The sequence below is a fragment of the Bacillus rossius genome, assembly GCF_032445375.1.
Source record: "Bacillus rossius redtenbacheri isolate Brsri chromosome 4 unlocalized genomic scaffold, Brsri_v3 Brsri_v3_scf4_2, whole genome shotgun sequence".
NCBI lineage: Eukaryota > Metazoa > Arthropoda > Insecta > Phasmatodea > Bacillidae > Bacillus > Bacillus rossius.
In genome coordinates this window covers 48663524-48678755 of record NW_026962011.1, presented here as the reverse complement: position 1 = coordinate 48678755, position 15232 = coordinate 48663524, and the positions used below count along the sequence as shown (strand labels likewise).

General features: G+C 34.8%; 2 protein-coding genes across 3 annotated transcripts in view; one reads left to right on the top strand and one right to left on the bottom strand.

Moving 5' to 3' along the window:
* Positions 1–60: 60 nt before the first annotated feature.
* Positions 61–7106, top strand: LOC134542069 (mediator of RNA polymerase II transcription subunit 21). 2 transcript variants are annotated; one of them, XM_063385961.1, is made up of 3 exons: positions 61–324; positions 2076–2246; positions 4506–7106. In XM_063385961.1, exons 1-2 carry the CDS (start codon positions 61–63, stop codon positions 2235–2237), a joined length of 426 nt encoding a protein of 141 aa, XP_063242031.1. In that variant the 3' UTR covers positions 2238–2246; positions 4506–7106. The 2 variants fall into 2 exon arrangements, with proteins under 2 accessions (XP_063242031.1, XP_063242030.1); XM_063385960.1 differs by having other exon boundaries at positions 2076–2250.
* A 1529-nt stretch (positions 7107–8635) lies between these two features.
* LOC134541856 (chitinase-like protein 3) overlaps positions 8636–15232 on the bottom strand; it is an 80674-nt gene continuing 74077 nt past the window's right edge. Inside the window, exons 10-11 of the mRNA XM_063385555.1 lie at positions 14644–14769; positions 8636–9622 (exon numbers count right to left, since the gene is read on the bottom strand). Of these exons, the coding sequence (XP_063241625.1) occupies positions 9491–9622; positions 14644–14769 (258 nt within the window). The 3' untranslated portion in view covers positions 8636–9490. The remainder of the gene's footprint in view (positions 9623–14643; positions 14770–15232) is intronic.

Genomic DNA, 15232 nt, shown 5'->3' with positions numbered 1-15232 from the left:
TTTTTCGTTTTTGCCGGCATTCGGTTTTGTCGGGTTCGGGAGAGCGTCGGCGGGCGAGCCATGGCGGACAGACTGACGCAGCTACAGGACGCGGTGAACCAGCAGGCAGACAACTTCTGCAACAGCATCGGCATCCTGCAGCAGAGCGCCCCGCCCAGCAAGTTCCCCGGGTTCGACCGCTCCGGGTCGCAGACCCCGTCCCAGACCCAGCACATGCAGGAGGACCACGCCCACTTGTTCGCGACCGTCATCGCCCGCTGCGCCAAGGACATCGACGTGCTCATTGAGTCCCTGCCGAGCGACGAGTCCTCCACGGAGCTGCAGGTAGCAACAGCCGGCGACGTAGACTCGGTCACCCATCAACACATGTCCATATCTACACTCGAAAAGGTTCACCTATTGCCTGATGAAATATTAGGGGTGTTTCCTTGAAGGAAATATCTTTTGCATCACTTCGCAACACTTCACCGAACCATTTTGTTAAAACGTTCCACAATCAGCTGTTCAGTACATACATTTCCCTGAAATTATCATCAAATCTTGTTTAATAGTCCCGTCTGGTTTATCATAACATATGTATATATGTGTATGTATATATATATATATATATATATATCTTTTTCTAATTCAGCCACTTGAAACTTAATACTAAAACAAAAACTTGAGAAATTACAGTGACGACAAACCGCTCGCGGATGTTTTGAGCTTAAACTCAAACGACGGCATTGGCAGCGTAGGGAAAGCTGTGTCTATGATTAACAGGGTGTGTGTGTCAGGATTCGACCAACGAACTTTGGAGGATCGTCACGAAACATAAGTAGAATACTAGAGGTGGATGGGTTCCTGAAACTCGGGATGAAAGTCGGGAAAGAGACCTATCATGAACTTTGGAAAAATAATTTTTCTCCTCGCGATAATACTTCAGGAAAACCAATTTTTTTAATAGTAAAAATTTCTGGCACTCTAAATCTACATCACGTAACAAACCACAACTTTGCACATGTATTGACCAGACAACGCACAAAGGTATCACAAAAAAACACATCTCTGAAACATAATTCAACTCTTGTTCTTAAATGCTGTTAACAATAAAAACCCAGACTAAATAAAGTACTCAATGTGATCAAACATAATTTTAATTATATATTTTGACTTTTGATTAACGTAAAAATCTTTACCATATAGTTAGGGTATGTTTGAAAATGAAATTGATGTCAGTGCTGTGAACAGTAGAGCAATAAAACAATTGACAGCTGCCTTTTGCAGTAGTGAGGTGTGGTATGCCTACGAGGTGCAAGTTTGAATATGAATTTTTGGTAGGTATTGGTAGATAAGATTTTATGGTGTTATTTTTATTTTTAGTCAATTGCATTTTTAAAACAGAGGAGGTTGGTGTTATTGTTTTTATTTCCATAAAAGCTGTTTTGTAATTCTTACTCCACCAAAATAGGGATAAAATTTATATGCTGCAATTTTTTGGTAAAATATTTTTTTCAATATTTGTCTAAAACATACATTCAGAACAATAAAAATAAATTATCGAACATTTATGGTTTCAAACGGATTCAATATGGGATGCAAAAAAAAATCAAATTATATTATTTTTTTTCTGATCCCTGCACTTTGGTACAATTTTTACATACCTTGAAATCCAAACTTTAAAAGATTATTTTTTTATGATTTGAATTATGTTTGGTTACTAAATGCTGCTGAATTCCATGATATAAATTACATTTTGGTGCTACATGGTGTATTAACTTATATTTCGATGCCATGCGGGATTTGGCATGCTTTACGGTGTTCTTATCGCGATTCAAACTTGTCCCTTGGTTCTTGGCGAAAAAAAAGGAAATGTTTTTGTGGCCGGGGGAAATTTTTTTTTGTTCCCCCAAATCTTTGAAAAAGTCGAGGAATATTTGACGACCGGTCTGCTACGTGAGATGAATGTCGGGAACTGGGCCCCCACCGGCAGTCGCAATGCAATCTTGCCCCTAGTTATTGGTTGCCAGGTGTTGGGAGAAGTGTCGAGGAGTGTTTGATGACCGGTCTGCTACGGGAACTGTGCGTGTGCGCAGCTGGGGAGCCTGCGCAAGCTGGAGCAGGAGAACCGGGAGGCCGGGGAGCAGCTGGAGGAGGCGGTGCGGCGGGGGGAGGCGCTGCTGGAGCAGGTGCAGGCGGCGCTGGCCGACATCGCCAGGAGCCAGCTCGACATGCAGCACCCGGCGGGCGACGCCTGATGACCACGCGTCGGTATTCACATCGCTTCATTGTTTTCCTTTCTTCCAGTTTTATTGATAGAAGAGTATGTACCGATTCAATCCCGTGTCATAACGTAGTAAATCCTTACGGCCTGCAAAGTCCAGCGTTTTCTACGTAAGGAGTGTATGTTGGCACGGCACACATCACCGCTTTGTTTCACTGCTGTACTCCTAACAGGGGCGAAGCCTGGTGGGGGGGTTAGGGGTTCAACCCCCCCCCCACCCCCCAGTACCAAATCTTTAATTAATTTCTTATTCATCACTCAAACAAATTTCATATTAAAATTAATAAAATTTTTACCATTACAATATTTAAATTTAAGTAACGAAAACTGCTAAAATAGCACTATTTTACACTTTAAAATCCAAATTTTCCCGGGGGAGGACCCCCGGACCCCCGGACCCCCTGCTTAAATACAAGGGGCCCATGCTTCTTAACACCCCCCATACACAAATTCTGGCTACGCCACTGACTCCTAAGGATGTTTTGTGTTTAAAATGTAAAAAAAAGGGGGTTGTCTGTAAAGTCACTGGCAATATTTTTACGTGATAACATCATAAGAAAACTTTCATGAAAAATTGCATACTTTTTAATTTTCAAATATTATTTACAGTTTTTGCAAATTTAATTTAATTAATTTGTTCAAATATAATCACGAACAAATTGGTTATAGAAATAAACTGAAATCAAATCAATGTCATTAAATAGTTAATTTGAAATGACAAAATTGGATGAAAAAATCAAATTTTTTAAATTGCTGTTTTTAAAAAGCCCGCCTTAACCTGTTCGATATTATAGAAGATTTTCTCGCATGGTGGTTGGCCGGTTAAACTTGTTATTGCCTCTCTATCGCATGTTCCGCGCTTTCGCTTGCACGCTCGGCTCAGGCGGAACGTGGCAATGAGTCATGCTTTTTCTTGCGTGTAGCCGGCGTTCATCGATTTATAAGATGTTATCACGTCAAAAAAAATGAGGTGCATGGAATGCTCACTTGTTAGGAATAAAAATATTTTTATTATTATGGTAGTGTGGGAATAAACATTGGCTTTATTTTAAACTGGAAAAAATGGAGCATTCAAAAAATTTCACTGACCAGAAATAGTCAGTCAGGGTAGGTGATTTGATTAGTGTATTTAAAATCATGTTTTTGTACCTTGTATGATGTGCTAGCATGTTCTCATTACATTTATTCTACAGTATATGTGCTAATATTAATCTATGCAATTATAATACCTGTGCTGTCGTGGTGTCCAGAATATGTGTTTTGTCACGTCGCTGGGTTCGCCTGTGCGTCTCTATATTGACATGTCCATTTTATCTGTTTGGTATCATCGTTGGGTTAAACAAAGATAATTTTTTGTCTTTATTTACTGTTCTTGCTACTATCACGTCATTGTTAGACCACTGTGTCCATCTGTAGCTGTAATAATTTTTTGACTAATTCCTTCCACTGTTTTTTTATGCTATGTTTTTTTAATTTTTTTACATTGTCTATTTTTGGCTTGTTTGTGTTGGTATATTTATCTTTGTTTGCTGTTAGGTTTCTTATGACATACAGTGAAATGAGCAATGGCTTATGTCCAAAACCTACACCATGAATAAAGATAATTTCTCTTAAATATTGAATTGAAAATATTTAACTCTATTATATTTTGTGTTTTACAAGTCGTGTTCTAGCATTTAAATGTTAAAATGCCAAATTTATCATTACCGTATCTGGGTGAAAACACTTTATGGTTTAAAATTTTTTCACAATGGTCGTACAATATACATTAATTCTTATACATCATCTAAGCCAGTGCATTTTTGAAATTACAAACTTAAACTTATATACAAGGCAAACATCTAGCTACCTTGGTTAGACCTACATACCTTAAGTAAACAAGAACTGTGATGTCACTGCCAAAAATCATGTGGTGCCCATTTTTCCTGCGCAAATTTGTATTCTCTTTTTTGATGCATTTTTCTCAGGTTCTGTCCACTTGTAGACGAAATGGATTGCACTCTAATGCTTATAAATAATCAACTTTTAATGGAAAATTAAAAAAAATAAACCAGTGAATTGTCCTTATTTGAGAAATGTATATCAGTGAATATATTTTTGTGTTAAATGATGAAGACAGCATGTATTGGTAAGAGAACTTGCTAGTGTATACAAATTTTTTAAAGTTAATATTAGATTTTTAAGGTTTTTGTTTTTAATTTCATTTGATTTTTGTGTTGAAAAAATTGATCTCATATTGCAGGTGCTGTTGGCTCATCACACATGGCTCTCAAGGACATTTTAAAGGGTCAAATGCAGCTTAGAAGCGTGTGCATTGGTTTTGTGTCTGTAAAAGTTTTTAAAGCAAAAGTATGGCCTGTTGTGAAGTTACACTCAAATTTTTATCTGTGAGAAAACAAGAAACTCAAGATAAAAGAAGTTGCATTACTGTAAATGAACTCTTCAATCGAGCAATTTTTTTTTATGCTTAGCAATGAATAATATTGTTCCTTGTGCAAGTGTGTTTGCCAATTGTTGTGCATCGTGTGCAGTAAAAAAATAAACTTGCATTCACTCCAAGTGCATGTAAAGAATGAAGAGTTTATAAAATGAATGTGCAGCTACAGGCTGACATTTAACAGGAGCGACTGTACCATATTAAGTGCCTCATTTGTTCAGTTATTAGAGAGATGATATACAATGTCTTAGATTTTTTATACTTACTTTGGTTTCATCTTTTCATTTTAGTGTTACTGTCATGTTTCTGAATACAGTATTTGAATATAACGTTATACGCATGGAAATTATGTATGTCTGTTTTCAGTAGATTATTTATGTCATATTTGTTTGTCAATTCTAGCTATTTTCTTCTTGCATATAACTTTTAGTTTCAATTTTTAAATAAATCTAATTACTAGTATGTTTGCTTTTTATTTTTTGTGTAATACATGTGTGTTTCATGCAGTATTAAAATACAGATTTTTGTTAAAAAAATGAATCAACTTAAATATCTTTTCAAATTTAATGTACTTAGACATGCACAGGATAGGAATAGATTTAAAATGCATTGTAATTAGAAGTTTAAAGCTGATAAATGCCTATTATGTTTTGGAAATTATATTCCGGTATTCCAAGGATGAAATTTTGTGTGCATAATGCCAATTAAAAATAAATTAAAATTGTAAGTAATTTATTAGTGATTCACTTGCAGATTTGTAGAGGATGCAATCACAACTGTAAGGAGAAAGTCAGTTGGTTGTCGCTGTGCCCTGTCATTTTAGTAATATTCGTGCAGCGGTGCTCTTTTTTAACTCGCTTTACAACTTGAAGTTATTTTCTTTGTTTTGAGTTCAACCCATGTTAAAAGACTGCTGATTAATTTAAACTTTTATGTTCAATACATGTTATGTTTGTGATACCTGAAATTTTATACTCTAATTTTTTTTTACAAGAATTGAACTTGTATAGATATTTTTAAGTCAAGAGTATACTGGCGTGTTGATTTGAACTTCTGTTGGTGTGGAAAATGCCAGCGTACGAGGTGTAATGATAAAATAGGGTGGATAATTTTATTACAAACAAAGTAATAAGCTTACATAAAATATTAACTGATCTCCTTCCAAGTATGTACTTTCCTTGGCCAGCGATGAACGTATTCCTACGTTGATTCCATGATTGGAAAAATTTCTAGAAGGCTTCTTTCTGAAGGGCTTTCAGCTGCTCTGTCGTGGTTGTCTCAATGTCGGGAATGGTGTCAAAATGTTTTCCTTTTAGCGTGGTTTTTATTTTTGGGAAGAGGCAAAAGTCGAGTGGTGCTAAATCCAAAAAAGTAAGGTGGATGTGGACAGAGAGGAACTTTTTATTTGACCAAAAACTCGCAGATCAGAAGTAAGATGTGGCATGGCACGTTGTCATAATGGAGGAAGCCATTGGACCATATTTCTAGTCTCTTTTTATGTACAATGTTTCACAAATATTGTAGTACGCCATTGTAATATTCACTTACTGTTGTTCCTCTTGGAACGAACTCTGTTCACACTATTGAAATACAATAAGCATGAGCTTGACGTTTGGCTTTGACTTGCATGCCTTCTTTAAGGTAAGGAGAGTCACACTTCTCAGGAGCATAGCCATACACCCAACTTTCATCTCCAGTTATAATTTTGGCCATGAAATCTAGTTCTGTATCAAGACTTTCCTTCAATTCCGTGCAAACTGACGCACAATTTTCCTTTAGTTTTGTCGGTCAAAAGTCTGGGAACAAATTTCGCACTCACTTGTTTCATTTGCAAATTATTGGTTAAAATGCTTTGCACAGACCCGTACGAGATGTTCAGTTCTCTGTAAGCTCTTCGATAGTTAAATCACCTGTTTGAACAAACCATTTTTTTTCTTTCAATTTTTTGTACATTTTTGACTGGTGGACATCCAAAACATTGCTCATCTTCAACCAACTCATTTCGACTTTTAAATCGCTTTTACCACTTGCAAACTGCCTTCAGAGTTACCTCATTATCACCATACATTGATTTTAGCATTTCTTGAGCTGCTTTGGCACTTTTTTTAAACTTAAAACAAAACTTCATGTTAATGCATTGTTCAAAATCCATTACGTGCGACAGAAATGGTAAACACGATCTCACTCTTCTAGCTCTGGAAGTCGACTAACAAGTCACAACTTGTTTGTTCAAACTTGACACTGTCAATCTCAAGGGATCAGGCTGTTGGGCTTATTACTTCAAATAGATGTAGCTTCAGCAGTTGCTGCTGTTAAAATTCAATCACTGTATGTTTTGATAACACCTCGTATGTATATGTGTGTGTTGTGGCAGAAGTGATCAGAATAAACATTACGTTACACAAACTCTTGGATTTCTGTATTTGTCTTATCCTTTCATATTTCCTCTATGTAGTTTAAATCAAGAATACATATATACATATATACTTATGTATTAGAGATAATAGATCACCTAATTTTTGTTTACCATCATTATGATATGGTATGTATTTTTGTGGTTGACAATGTCCATGAATTTATCATTCCTGTTCTACTCTGACAATACTTCAAAATCAGACGATTTTGGAATAATTTCATGAAGATTATAAAACATGTTTATTTATTTATTTCAAATTTCTATGGATACATCTTCATGGATAGAAAAATCTGTGTAGACACAAACTTTTATTACGAAATACTATAGGTAACTACCTATTAAGAGACAAGATTTGGTTGTTATTTTTAGGCCAATTTATTTTTTAAAATAGGTAATCAGTTACCTATATTGTTTTCATTTTTATATATCGGTCTAGTCATACATATACAAGTATTATTAAAAAAGTAAAACACTTAAATATTTTTGTGTAACATCTTAGTCCTCTGTATACTGCATTTGGTGGAAGTAATTTCATGAATGCGTCGGAAGTCGAGGAACGGAAATGTGTAACAGAAAGTAGGGAGAAGTGTTTAGCATGTTAGCATACCCGATTCTTCCACAACAGATCTTGGACGAGCAACTTGTTATGACTGTGCAAGGGTTTAATCATGGGTGAGTTTCATGTTTCGAATTCGCGACTTGGTTGTTTTAGTGGCATCTAGACCCATGTTAGCTATTGCAAGTTTCTTAAATTCTGTTTCGTTGCCACGTTCCAAATTATATATTTATTTTCACTGGGTTCTATCAGTTGAGCATTAATTGGTTGTTTTTTTTTTTGCACCCATGATTGACACCCAGTTGGTACATATACGTTAATTTTTCTTTAGTCATTTTAGTTGCTACATAACACTTGTATACACCATCTCGTTATTATCTAATTCTTGCTTGTTATCAAATATAAAAGAGACTTAATTAATTTTATGATTATATTTTTTGCGTGTACACTGTTGCATAATTAATTGTTTAAAGTAAATTTTTATTTGTAATTGTTTGTGCGTTCATTTCACTATGAATTTCGAGGCTTGTTATAGTTCATGCCCTTGTCAACATGTATAAATTCATAGAACATAATGTTAATGCAAGATAAACTACACATTTTGTGTGTATTTACTTAAACATGTCCATAGTCACACGCACTATGAAATGGCGTATTTGAGATTTTGTTTGCAAAAGTTGCAAAATGAATTATTATGTGGATACCCTGTGTTGGTGCATTTCGTGTAGGATCCGATATAACATTTTCCTAACCTTCCATTCATGCACACTTGTAATTCATAACATAACAGGTGGAGGCGACAAACCTTGACATGAATGAGCATTTTATAGCTACGCTGCTATCATCAGTTCTGCTACAAGTGTGAAAATGAATCTAGTTAATTAATATGTTGTTATATGTACATAGAAAATTTAAAAAGTTGGGATTCAAGCAGGATGTAACATGTTTAAAAATTCAAATATATTTCTCCATGGTTTGTAAAAATATATGTATATATTCAAGATTCTGGTATTCACATCAAATTTGTTCCATTTGTGGTACATAGTAGAACTTGAGACAGATCAAAGGAAGGAAATAAACATGTTGGTATAATGTATTTTATATATTCTCAAATTAAATTTCTTAGATACAAAATACACAGAAAAAAGCATTTTATTCGATGCACATTATTGAGAGTACACTGATAAATAGATTTTCTGTAGTGTTCATTTAGATACCAGATATAAAATATAAAATATAGGAGAGATAAAACCCACCTTTGATTTCCCAAAGCCAAATGTGAAGAAATTTATCAATAAGTCATCTCTTGCATAGTTCTGTATTTACATTTTCACACAGGGCAATAAATTCTTTAGAAAAGTTTTATGTACACTGTCTGGAGCAGACAGAAAGGGGTAATCTAGTTTGTATTTTACAACCATAGTTAGGCACAAACACGACAGAAAACCAGTTAAATATTTGAAATGAACTCATGCACTTAAAACAGTTTGGAACAATGGTGACAAAATCTACAATATTTTACAAATATCTGTAAGCTATGGATAATTATTTTTTTTTTACATTAATGGTAAAAGGCATTTTCATTTACAATATTGATACTGTACACACAATTAAAAATACAGTTTCCATCATCAGTTACACTAAAATATTTTATCTCACTTGATACATTGAATGTTTTTGTTCCAGTGACCGTGTTCTCTGCTCTCACTAAACTCGTGAACTCTCACAAGACAGCCATGACAGAAATGACTTATCGACAGTTTTGGTTCAAGATGGCTTTGAAAACTGTTTATTTTATTGTTCTAGTCATTTTTTATTTTATGAGCCAATGGTCTCTTTAATCACTTTTTGCAAAGGGTTTTTCCTGTTGCTGCAGGTGCCGATGAAGTCGTCTGTGTCTATGGACCAGATCATGACGCCTGCGAGATCTTCTTCCAAGACGTAGTTGGCCTGAGGGAAGAAAGCACACTATCAGACAATGTAAACTGTTGAGATGTCACAGGCAACATTTTAAAACACTTTGAAATGTTTGCATTAATATTCACCATCTCTGATGTGAGTACGTAGTATTGTTGTTTCAACAAATTACTCATTTTGGCACCATCTATCAGTAAAATGTGGGCCAAAGCGGGACCATTAAGTCGGATCAATTGGGGTTAGAGTCAATCCAAGTCCAGTACAACAAATATTAGCCATGAAATTTAGGGGATAAATAAAGGAAATATTCTTTTAGATAATCTTTTTATATTGAACAAAAAATGTTTGAATCACATGGTACCTGTCGGTTACATCTCGTTGGGTGGGATGTTATCACATTGTGAACAGTCCCAATTTAAGCAACAACTGTTTGCAATTCTCACACAAAATGCATTTTCATGTTCTAAAATATTTATTTGAAGGCTTTAGCTCTCCCTGATAAATGTGAAAGGCTTCTTCTTTATTATTATTATTATTATTATTATTATTATTATTATTATCATCCCCCCCTTTATTTAGTATTCTAAACCAATCCGGGTTATCCGGAGATCCGAATGAACCAAGTTCTTGTGAATACGCTTAGTTATAGCAGAAGTTTTAAAAGTAGTTTATAGACATAGGGCCTATTCTTTATGCAGGGTGCAACTTTATCTTGCAGAGAGACAGTATGATTTATACATGACCCATCAGGTGAAACAAACAGTTAATAAGGCTGAAGGGGGTATTATTTTAATAGTGAGTTTTTCTGTTACACCGCAGTACACTCGTAACAGACAATAATCAAAGGAAGATTATTGCTTTGTAAATGTTTATATAATGTACATTTTTAAAAAAAATATTTTGCTGGTACCTATCCAATTTCTTTACTGATGCCCTGCGTAATTTAATGCTTTTTTTTATTCATATTGTGTTCACTCTTCATTTAGAGACTATCAAGGTATTTGTGTGCTCCTAAATTATTGAATTATGTGAAGTGACTTAAGATGAATGGAATCAGGTTAAAATGTCTTCAACTATCTCATTTGGAAACTGGAAAGAAATATATAAACTAATTATTCTAGGACCAACTGTACTTTACTCTAGTAAAAGTAATACTGAACAAATCTAATGGGTTAATAACTGACATAAAGGCTAGTTAAACATAAAAATTAGTCCTGTCTTGAGAATATATGAATGTAATGGTTTGTAATGGACACACAACCCATTAATGAAAATCATAAACTATTACAATTAGGGATGGGACGAATCCACATTTTGGTCGAATCCGAATCCTTGTTCGAATCCTCAGTGTTTGCCATCGAATCTCGAATCCCAGTCCCACACTTCGCTTCACCACATGTTATTAAAAAAAATCACACATTTATTTTAAAAAATTACATAGGCCTATGTATTAAAAAAAATCACATGTGTATTTATAAAATTATAAAATAAGTGCATAGTGTATACACCTGATATAAAATAGAGACAAATAACTTCAAAAACCACACACGTAAGTTTGCATCTGTCTAATTCTCTGTTAAATTAATCCTTCCTATGTTTTCAATAAAATACGTTTGTATAACAAACACCATTTAAAAAAAGTTACGTTTTTTTCTGCAATGTTATATTATTGAAAGTTGGAAATGATAGAGTAGTTATGCTAATTGACAAAATGCAGCGTAGTTTATCTTATGTTTGTGCCATTTCCGTTAACTTTATAATATAGTTTAGGTATACCTACAATTTTCTAGAGCTGGACGAACCTCAGTTCTCTGGTTTCGAACCGAGCCGAACCGAACCTCATACAGAAATAATTGTTTTCAATTAAAATGAACCGATGACCAGCATTTTGGTCTTTAACTGAGTGGTGAGAAAGAAAGGTTCTCCATCCATATGTAAAATTAAAACATTATATAGCTTAGCTTATATATATACCAACTTTTAATTCGTGAAGAAGTTACATCTAAATTTCAAAAAGACTATATTCCTTTTTAAGTGTACACTAACCTTCATTTTAAAAAAATATTATAAAGATGACGAACATTCAGCATAAGGCCACATAACATATTTTTGTGGTAGACATAACCTAACATTTTTAATAAGTAAAACTTTTTAATAGGACATAAAAAAAAAAGACGAATGTGAATTAAGTTACCTATCCACATATTATTGTGGTAGACATAACCTAACATTTTTAATAAGTAAAACTTTTTAATAGGACATCAAAAAAAAGGCGAATGTGAAGTTACCTATCTACATTACAAAACCCGCTGTCTGCAGTTGCTGTTTTCTTGGAAGAATGCTGCTCGTTAGAAGAAACTTTAGAAGGTTTTTTTGGGGTGGTTCTGGGTCATCCGGGTCGTCATTATCTTTTCTCCATTTGTAAAACTTCAACGACGTTAGCCTGCTCATCGCAAATCACCTCAAGAACAATAGTATTGTAAACGTAACGTAAAAAGTGTGGTTATAGAAATTTGCGTCTGAAAAAAGAAAACACGAGAAATAATGATGGCTGCCGCGACTACACTAGTCAACTTAGTACCGTACTGTAACATTTACTGGACCAGTACTTTTTATACACAAGATTATATTAATATTTTCATTACCTGACTGTTATGACCAAAAAGGCCAAAGAAAATAAATACATCCCAGTAATTTAAAATACGTAATTTACGTAATCATTTCCTACCGCATTTGTCTTGTGTTAACTTGATCACGTTAGTTTTGCCGAAATACGAGAGTTCTCGTACAAGCGCTTTAGTTTAACGTATGGGGTACGCAATGTTTGGTGATTTTACAACACTTCTCGTATACGCACTATAGCTAAAGGTATAATATACAATACATTTGGCATTTGTACGATAGTTTATATTACGTAGTACGACAAATGCATACAAAATTCTCTAAAGTAATCAAAAAACAAAGCGCGCCCATATGAAAAGATGCTATGCGAGTTATGCGACGATTAATAATTTTATTTTTATTTTGTCTGCGCTTGAAACTGTTGAGGCGACGATTATGCGATAAAAGTCGGAATATTACAAGTAATAGAATTTTGTTGAGCTGTTTTGTGAATGGTCTCAAATGGGGTTTAGAAAATTAGAAAAACTTATTTTTTTTTTAAACGAACGTTCGGTTTTTCGAATATATTTTAAGAGGTTTCGAACCGAACCGAACGTAAGGGTTCGGTTCGGGTTCGAAATTTTCAAACTTCGCCCAGCACTACAATTTTCAATTACTACCTAAAACTCTTAAAAACCCACCTCGAATCCCACCTCGAATCCCACCTCGGATCCTACGAATCCTCGAATCCATAGGATTCGGTATATTCGACGAATCCAAGATTCGAAAATCCCATCCCTAATTACAATCATATACATTGTCATATTTTAAGGACAGGACTAATATTTACTGTTAATTCTTAAGTACTCATTCGTAAACTAACCATAATAATGGTTATCACAAAGTGTTTACAGAAGGAAAAAAGACATTCAACAGTGATTGTGTATACATGCGATACAATAACGGTATAGGGTGGGGGTGGGGAGGTGGACTCGTTGCTTGAAGACTGAAATACCACGAAAGTGGGGCGGAGAGATCAGGAGATTCCGAATTGCAAGAGTGCTATATGGTCGTCATGTTTGCTAAGGCACTCACTTACATGGCAAGAAGCACAAACTGGGAATGATTGGAGACATATTAATGACATGACTTGTTCCTTGAAAACGAAACCATTAGTACCACAAAGATTCCAAGGTAAACATTCCGTGCATATCAAAAATTAGGCATTTGCTAATGAAAAAAAAAAAGAACCTTAAATTATCAGTTGTGAGGCAAAAACATCATGTTTTAGTGTGTGACTGACACTTGGGTTTAGGAAGAACTGTCATTAAAAAGCAAAACTGGTAAACGAACCTCTAAATATGATTTTAGGAAGAATCTTGAGAGACATACAGAATGGGAATAAACAATTAATAAAAAAATAACTTATTTCTTACTCAGTAAATGGCTCCTAACATTTTATTGATTTATCCAGGTTTTAAAGTGTTCTTGGTGGTCAAAATGGCTGAAGCATCATACTCATTTGATTTTGGTGTTGATGGTTCACTTCTTACCACTTGTATTTGGAACCATCGAGAGAAATCAGGGACTGGGGGCAAATAAGTTTGTCGGGCCCCCTTCTCTATTATTTAATGTGCAATGTTTCAAACTCAAAAAAATTTAAAAATTTGAAAACTGTAAACGTTACCGTGACTATAAATGTCAAAATGATCTGTGTGTACTTCAAAGGTTTCCTGTGAATTAAACAAATATTAGACTTGTAATTTTTGCTTTATCAGGTTCAACCGAAGCACTAAATACAATCCGGAAACTAAACGGAGGGTTGTTTTCTCCCTCCTGCACCTCCCTTCCGACGGCCGTGCTTGTATTGAATAAAGATCATAAAGTCGGTATCCAACTGTTTTAGAACCCACTTAAACCACTGAGGTGCAGTTAATGAAGTCTAGTCTTGCATTATAGCTATATTTTGCTTAGATGGATAATATTTACCACTTACAGTGAAAGGACATTAATCTGGCATTCTGTGGTTTGGCACACACTGTAATAATTTTTTTTTGGTTGTTTTCCGGGTGTTGAACTTGGCCGTCAGATCTCATTGATTTGCTGCCGGCGATTTTAGTTTGCTAAGAGTTTATCGTTGTTGTTGGTTTTTTATCTCAGTACCACGTTAACTTTTCCTAGCAGGTTGGTATTCCTATTAAAACTAGGTATATTGATGTCTGACAATCCTACAAAAATGTTTTCTTTGGCATGGCTGTGCTACTAAATAAGCCAGATTAATGAAATTTCACGGTATCAAGAATGTAGGTCTTGCTGATGGCAAACCTATGGTAGGAAGGTCATAAACACAGTTTTCAAAGGTTGTTGTCTAATTCATTCAGCTTCAATGTAGAACTATGAAACCATCTGTCTTTGCTGGGTGTTTATAGTGCCTCAGGTCATTAGCTCATTACCTTTATCGTGAACGTTGTTTCATCGTCGAAACTGATCCACTGGTCGTCCTTGTAGACGTATAGACTCGCGGTGGAGTTGTTGTAAACCTTCGTCCAGTTCGCTTCAGTCTTAAGCTTCCTGCAAATCTGTTGGAACAAAGCACTACTTCAAGCATTTTGCATGTACCAACTGAGATAGTATAAAATGAGCACCAGAGAAAATTATTATTTCCAAGCATCACGGAGAGTGTTTCCTAACAGAATTAAGAAGCAAAATAAAGTGATGACAGAATGAGTCAGTGCAGAAGAGTATTGTGTGACCTCTTTTCTAGCAAAAATGTGTCTAGGAAAGGTTTCACAACCTCACAAAGCAATTACTTCATAGATCAAGTTGTCAGACCTCTTAAAGAATGTAAGACACAGGTACTCACAGCTGCAAAAACTAAAGACCAAACATGTGGTTGGTAATAAAAGAATCTGCAATGAGTATGGAAAGCATAGTTGCCAAAACATGTGATACGTTTTATGTCCCATGTGCGACATAGGACAGCTGAAAATCATAACTTAGTTTCTATTGAAAAAAAAAAAAAAAAAAAAAAACATTCACATG